The 8,174-nt window shown below is 46.3% G+C and overlaps 1 protein-coding gene across 1 annotated transcript in view; it reads left to right on the top strand.

Moving 5' to 3' along the window:
* The first annotated feature begins 195 nt into the window (after positions 1-195).
* NOVA2 (neuro-oncological ventral antigen 2) overlaps positions 196-8,174 on the top strand; it is a 45,010-nt gene continuing 37,031 nt past the window's right edge. Inside the window, exons 1-2 of the mRNA XM_014537400.1 lie at positions 196-199; positions 359-379. Coding sequence (XP_014392886.1) covers positions 196-199; positions 359-379 — 25 coding nt within the window. The remainder of the gene's footprint in view (positions 200-358; positions 380-8,174) is intronic.

Raw genomic sequence — 8,174 nt, 5'->3', positions numbered from 1 at the left:
CCCCTCGGCGCGAGCGGTTCAACCGCCGAAGCTCCAGCCCCGCCCCGGGATCAGGCTTTCTCACTTCTGATTGGCTCTGGCTTCCTCACAGCCAAGTCCCCATTAGTCAAGCAGACGCCCGTCACTCTGTCCCGCCCCAGAGAAGAACCCGCCCCCCAACGCTTGCAATTGGCCAACTCGGAAGAGAGGCTCGAAATGGGTGGGGTTGTTGGCCTCCCTTCCGATCTCCACTGGCTAATCCTTCCTGCCGGTCATACAAAGAGGTTTTGTTATTTTGAGAGGGAAATCCCGGAAGGAGTCCCTTGACCCCGCCCATCACCCCCTGCGAGAGAGTAGGCCGCGCCCACTGGGATAAAAGGCCGGGGAGCCGAGGCCCCGGGTGGCGGGGGAGGCGGACGCGCATGCGTAAGGGGGTGTCTTGACCGTAGACTGAGAGCTGCGGAAGGACTCTTAGCATAAGAAAGACTGGTTGGGATTTGTCGTCGCTCGGTGCGTCCCAAGCCTGCACTAAGTACTTAGTGGGCCTTGTCTTATTTAAAGTTAGCAACCCTGCAATGGAGGCGCTATTGTAATCCCCATTTTGCCGCTAAAGGAACAGGCTCAAAGGAGTGCAGCCGCTGGCTGGGGACCACACAGCTGGAGAACACCTGTTTCAAGCCAGTGAGGCATCAACGGGCGGATCCAGCTTATAGAATGCGGTGAAGGAGCAGGGCAGGGGATTGTTCTTTAAGGAACACAAAAATCACAAACGCGGCATGTGTGTGAACATGCAAATTTACTTCGAACATGAAATAATAACAAATTGCATATTTAAAAGAGCTGCCCTGGTTGATATGGCTCAGGTGGTTGGAGCGTGATCCGGTACACGGAAAGGTGGCCCTGGTTGGGAGCATAGGGGAGGCAACCGGTTGATGTTTCTATCTCATCTCTCTCTCTCTCTCTCTCTCTCTCTCTCTTCCCCTCCCTCTCTCTAGAATCCTTTTTTTTTATGCTGACCAATACCGCAAACATTGCTAAATCCCAAAAGATGATAGCGTAATGTTTTTTATTAATTTACTGCCTGACACACCTCTGTGATATGTTTCCTACTTTTTTGGCTTCATATACTTATTTCACAATATCCTTATCTCCAGCGAGAAAAGTACATTTTCCTTCCTCTAGCATATTTAATGGAACTTTTTTTAGTCATTAGAATTTTTTAAAATATATTTTTATGGATTTCAGAGAGGAAGGGAGAGGGCGAGAGAGATAGAAACATCCATGAGAGAGAATCATTGATCGGTTGCCTCCTGCACGCCCCCCACTGGGGATTGGGTCTGCAACCCAGGCACGTGCCTTGATCAGAATCAAACCCAGGACCCTTCAGTCTGCAGGCCGATGCTCTATCCACTGAGCCAACCCGGGCAGGGCAGAAATTTTTTTTTTTTTTTTTAAGTTTCAGCTTCACAAGTCAGTATTGGTGATGTCATCTAAATTTGCAGGAAATTCGTGAAAACATTCATGAACTTTAACTCATCTGTTAGCTGGAAGTTCTGGAAAATGTTTCCACAGACTGGCTTCTGGCTTATTCCTTTTTTTTTTTTTTTTTTAAATCCTCACCCGAGGATATTTTTCCATTGATTTGTAGAGAGTGGAAGAGAGAGGGAAAGACAGAGAGAATATGGATGAGAGAAATACATTGACCAGGGCCTGGGCCGGGGAGGAGCCTGCAACTGAGGTACATGCCTTTGACGGGAATCAAACCCTGGGCCCTTCAGTCTGCAGGCTGAAGCTCTACCCACTGAGTCAAACCGGCTAGGGCTCGGCTCATTCCTTTTAATTATTCACTCAACTCCCCTGTGAGGTGCTTCTGGAGTGAGACACTTATAGGACAGGTCATGCCACTATAGACTGAGGCTTGCATCTAGTGAGCTAGCACCCTGGACGTTAGGAGCATTCCTGGAAGCCATTCCTACACCATGAAACTCGGTAGGTCATTTAAGTCTACCTGAAAGTGTCTCTGAACCCCACCAAATAACCCACAAAACTCAGTGTATCCTCAAACCCCATTCCCCCCAGCGAGGTCCCATAAATGCCTGACTACTCCATCGCCACCATGGTAAAGAGAAGTGCAACAGGGGGAAGGGAACTAGAAAAAGACAGTGGTAGCAGCCAGTTGCATTTTAAATGTCCTCCTTTAAACGAGACCGTAAGAACACATCGGTAGGGTCTTGGAAGGGTCTATGCCAGTGATGGCGAACCTTTTGAGCTCGGCGTGTCAGCATTTTGAAAAACCCTAACTTAACTCTGGTGCCGTGTCACATATAGAAATTTTTTGATATTTGCCACCATAGTAAAACAAAGACTTATATTTTTGATATTTATTTTATATATTTAAATGCCATTTAACAAAGAAAAATCAACCAAAAAAATGAGTTCGCGTGTCACCTCTGACACGCGTGTCATAGGTTCGCCATCACTGGCTTATGCCAATCATGGGCCCGGAAGTTTACATGAGCTTTACTATAAACCCACCCTCAACCAGTCATGACGCATTTCCTGAGTGACCAGTGAGTGCCAGAAGCTAGTACCAGAAATCCTACCCTGAGGCAAAACAGCCAGTCCTGCCATTTCCACCAACTGGTTGCGGGGGCCCCCTTTCCTCTCTGGGTATGAGTTTTCCTGCCTGTGAATTGAGTATTGATGACAGACTGACATTTAGGGTTGTGATGAGACCTAGCGATAAAAGTCACAAAATAGTCCAGTTAAAAACTCGAGTTTTGGCCCTGGCTGGTGTGGCTCAGTGGGTTGAGCATTGTCCCCTGCACCAAGAAGTCACTGGTTTGATTCCTGGTCAGGGCACATGCTTGGGTTTCAGGCTTGAGCCCCAGTAGGGTGTGCAGGGGGTCACTCGATGTTTTTCTCTCCCTTTCTCTCTCTCTCTAAAAAAAAAAAAAAATCAATAAAAACATATTTTTTTAAAAAACACACACATATCACTATTAAAAGAAGAACTTGAGCTTTGCAGTCAGAGAGACCTGGAATAGAACCGAATGCTTCCTATTACCAGCTGGGGGCGCTCCCACCAATCGTGCATCTTCTGTGGGCTTCACTTTTCTCTATCTATAAATAGAGTTCAATTCATTCATTCATTCATCAAACATTACTGAGCACCTGCCAAGTTCCAGGAACTTTCCAGGGTGCTGGGTGTATTAATGAACAAATAGAAAAAGCTCATGACCGCCCTAACCGGTTTGGCTCAGTGGATAGAGCATTGGCCTGCGGACTCAAGGGTCCCAGGTTCGATTCCGGTCAAGGGCATGTACCTTGGTTGTGGGCACATCCCCAGTAGGGAGTGTGCAAGAGGCAGCTGATCGATGTTTCTCTCTCATCGATGTTTCTAACTCTATCCCTCTCCCTTCCTCTCTGTAAAAAATCAATAAAATATATTTTTTTAAAAAGAAAAAAGAAAAGAAAAAGCTCATGACCTGGTGAAAGGGAGATAAACCATAAAATATAAATAAATAAATTATAAATAAATAAATAAATAAATAAAATGTCAGATGTAGATAAGTGTTGAGGAGAAAATAAAGCCAAATAAAGGAGACAGGCTGGTCAGCGAAGGCATCTCAGAGAAGCTGACTTACAGCAGAGACCTGTAGTCAGTGAAGGAGCCAGCCTCCTGGGTGCAGGAGTAGAGCATTCCAGAAAAAGGAGACAATTAATGCAAAGGCTCTGAGGTGGGAACATGCTGATGCATTTAAAGAACAGTGAGGCCCTAGCTGGTTTGGCTCAGTGGATAGAGTGTCGGCCTGCAGACTGAAGGGCTCCAGTTTCGGGCTCGATCCCCAGTAGGGGGCGTGCAAGAGGCAGCCAATCAATGATTCTCATCATTGATGTTTCTATCTCTCTCTCCCTCTCCTTTCCTCTCTGAAATCATAGATAGATAGATAGATAGATAGATAGATAGATAGATAGATAGATATAACAGTGAGGAGGCCAATCTGAGTGAACGGAAGTGTGGTAGAAGGTGTCTGGGAGGCAGTCGGAAGCCCAGTCCTGTAGGCCATTGTGAATGAGATCTTCGGGTTTTGCTCTGAATGGGAGGGGACCCACGGAGGGTGGAGGGCAGCAGGAGCATAACTTTACTCATGCCTTACGTGGTCCTGCGGGTGGCTGTGTCAAAAATAGGCTGTTAAAATAATTGAAATGAGGTAACATTTTGGCAATTCCTCAGAAAGTTAAACATAGACTTACCATATGACCCAGTGTTTCCACTCCTACGTATATACCCAGGAGAACTGAAAACTGATGTTTAAACAAATACTTGTACATAAATAGTCATAGCAGCACCATTCAGAATTGCCAAAGGGTAGCAACAACCCAAATGTCTATTAATGGATGAATGGATAAACAGAATGTGGTATAGCCATACAATGGAATATTATTCGGCCATAAAAAAAAAACATAAAGTTCTGATCGATGCTACAATATAGATGAACCTTAAGAACATTATGCTAAACGAAAGAAGCCAGATACAAAAGGTCAAATATTGTGTGATTCCACTCATATGAAATGTCCAAAGTAGGCAGATCCACAGGGGCAGAAAGCAGATTAGTGATTCCAGGAACTGGGGGATGGGCTTAAGGATGCAGAGTCACCATTTAATGGGTGTGGGGTCTCCTCTGGGGATGACAAAACGTTTTGGAACTAAATAGAGATGATGCTTTCACAATATTGCAAATGTACTAAATATCTCTGGATTGTGCCATTTAAAGTGGTTAATTTATATGTGGCTTTCACCTCAAAAAAATTTTAAGCAAAAGATTTTATTTTACATGATTCAAAAGAGAGATGGTAGCTTTATGAGGGTGGTAGCAGTGGGGGTGGTGGGACATGTTTAGAATCTGCATATATTCTGAAGGTAGAGCTGACAGAATTTGCTGATGGATTGGGTGTTGGGAGGGAGAAGTCAAAAATGATTGCAAGATTTTTTGATCTGAGAATCTGCCAAGATGAAGTTTTCCTTTATTGAGATTACCTGGGGAAGGGGGGATCAGGAGTTTGTTTTTGGAGATGTTGAGGTACTTAATGGACTTCCAAATGGACATGTTGACAGGATAGGTGAATATATGAATCTGAACTCAGGGTGTGTGTGCGGCAGGGGGGGGGTCCAACCAGAGAGATATGTAAACTTGGAGACCATCACCAACAGAGTGATGAAGAGAGAAAGGAGAAGGGGACCAAAGACCCAGCCCCAAGACCCTCCAGTGTTTAAAAAAAAAAAAATGAGAAAGAAACAGCAGAGGTGACTGGGATGGAACAGCTACTAAGAAAGGAGGGAAGCCGAAACCAGTTTGGCTCAGTGGATAGAGCGTCGGCCTGCGGACTGAAAGGTCCCAGGTTCGATTCCGGTCAAGGGCATGTACCTGGGTTGCGGGCACATCCCCAGTGGGCCTCCAGTGTTTAAAAAAAAAAATGAGAAAGAAACAGCAGAGGTGACTGGGATGGAACAGCTACCAAGAAAGAAGGGAAATCGTGAGTGTGGGTGTCTTGGAGGCCAAGGGAAGAAAATAAACCTAGGCAGAGGGTGTGATTGTCAGTAAGAGGCTCTAGTCACATGAGGTGGGTCACTGGACTGTTGGATTGAGCCACATGGAGGTCGCTGAGATCCTCAAGGGTTGACTTGGCCTAGTGGTGGAGCCAAACCCTGGCTGGAGCGATTCCAGAATGCTTGGAGGAAAAGAATTGGAGACCTTAGTACAGGTCACTTTTTTTGAGGGTTTTGTTATAAAAGAATGTTGGAGCCCTGGCCGGTTTTGCTCAGTGGATAGAGCATCATCCCGCAGACTGAAGGGTCCCGGGTTCAATTCCGGTCAAGGGCATGGCTCTGATTGGCATGTGTGTGGGAGGCAACCAATGTGTCTCTCTCACATTGATGTTTCTCTCTGTGTGTGTGTCTCCCCCTTCCTTTCACTCTTTCTAAAAAATCAATGGGAAAATATCCTCAGGAGAGGATTAACAAGAAATAATAAAATAATAATAAATAAAAGAATGTTGGAGCTGTAGCTAGACAAGGGAATAAAGCATGTTTGTACCAGAGCGTGTTTTTATGCCAATGAGATCGAGAAGAGAGAGGAGAAATGATGATGCAGGAGAGAAGGAGAGAACTGCTTGACTGACGTCCTGGGTAGGGGAGAAAGGGTGGGATGTAGTGCGCACGTGAGGAAGTGGCCTTGGCCAGGCATGTTTATGTCTTTGACAGGAGGAAAGGCAGAGAACAGGGTCTCGGGTGCAGGTAGCGGGGTAGACATCCTGGGAACCTGTGGAAGTTCTCTTCCGATGGCCTCGCCTCTCGCTGTGAAATAGGAGTGGGGTCAAGGGTGAGAGCGAGGACCGTGAGGAGGTGGTAGAGGTCAGAGGAGGGATGAGAACGTGTAAAGTAGCCTTCCAGGAGCATGGGAGAGTGAATGGACAGGAGTGATCTTGAACTTACGGGGAGCCCAGTCTCATTGTAGTGTGTGTTTTTGTCCAGCCGTGTTCGGCGGGTGCAGGCATAGAATAGGTGGAGAGCTGAGTGACACCTGCCCACCAGTCTCATTCACACAGGAACTTGGGAACAGGACGTGTCTCCCGGTGGGTGCTGGAAAGGAAGCTGACTGTGATAGTTACAAGTGCTTTGATTTAGCAAACGGAAGGGCTGTGAAAAGGATGGGGGCTACAGATGGGGACACAGAGGCCCAGGTGAGTCCCTTCCAAGTTTCATGCATGATTTTTAAAAATATGGGATGCGATATTATTATGCCTATAAAATGATCCAAAAGCAAATCCATTATCAAATTTGCTGACGCAGCAAACATTGCCCAAGCGCCTCTCAGTTGTCCTGTCTGATTATTAAAGCTGTGATAGCCCTAACCGGTTTGGCTCAGTGGATAGAGCATCGGCCTGTGGACTCAAGGGTCCCAGGTTCGATTCCGGTCAAGGGCATGTACCTTGGTTGCGATGTTTCTAACTCTCTACCCCTCTCCCTTCCTGTCTGTAAAGAATCAATAAAATATGTTTTTTTAAAAAAAAGCTGTGATAATAGGATTCTTTCAGCCCCAGGTGCTCTTCCCGTGTCACCTCAGCAACAGGCAGTGAGGTGGTTACTGAGCCTGTCCGCCTGGTTTGAATCCCAGCTCTGCTTCTTACAGTCAACTTCTCCGTGTCTCAGTTGTCTCATCTGTGAAATGGGCATGATAACAGCAGCCTGTGCCCCAGAGTGTTTGGGGGATGAATAGATGAATTGATGCATGTAAAGTGCTTAGCACAGTAAACACTCAATAAGCAGGGACCATTGTCATTTCATTAAATTGCCTTAACCACAAGGGAGAAAGGTACTATGATGACCCCCTTGTTTGCTATGACAGGGGCTAAAATATTAAAGTGTTAGCATTCAAAGCCTTACACACACACACACACACACACACACTTATACACACACAGAGAGGCATGTGTTCATGTTGAGTAATTCTGGGTGGCGATGAAGACTAAAGCCCAGAAATGCTAAACTGATCTGCATAAGAGAGTAAAGCAATGCTTTCACATGCATTAGTCTGAAGAGCCACACTCAGAGGGCCAAAGAGCCGCATGTGGCTCGCGAGCCGCAGTTTGCTGACCACGGGTCTGGCCAAACTTTAGGCCGCCTAAGAACACCAAGTTCTAGAGAAGAGTGTGGAAGAGGGGCCATCCAGCACTGAGGGTAGGAGTACGATTGGGTGCATTCTTTCCGGAGAGCAATCTGGCAATACTTTGGGAAGTTAAATGTGAAGATGGCTGACAACCCAACTTCCCCCCTCTCTCCAGCAGGCTCCTAAACGGGGTATGTATGCAAATGAGAATGAGGGCAGTTCAGGTCGCAGAGAGTCGGAAGGAATTTTATGTCCATTATTAGGGCTCCAGAAGCAGAATGTGGGGTACATGAGGGAATACCACACGGTCATAGAGAAGGAGCCAGTGCAATGCTTAGTAAGTGCCTGATGCTAAATGCTTGAAGATGCCAGCTTGCAACGGCCTTATAAGAAAGGTGCCATTATTTAACAACCTCTATTTTTTAAAAATAATTCTTTACTGTTGAAAGTATTACATATGTTCCCTTTTTCCCCTCCATTGCCCCCCTCCAGCCCGCCCCTGCCCACCCTCCCCCGCTCCGGCCC

The sequence above is a fragment of the Myotis brandtii genome, unplaced genomic scaffold (genome assembly GCF_000412655.1).
Source record: "Myotis brandtii unplaced genomic scaffold, ASM41265v1 scaffold178, whole genome shotgun sequence".
Classification (NCBI taxonomy): domain Eukaryota; kingdom Metazoa; phylum Chordata; class Mammalia; order Chiroptera; family Vespertilionidae; genus Myotis; species Myotis brandtii.
This window is presented reverse-complemented; position numbering and strand designations above follow the sequence as displayed.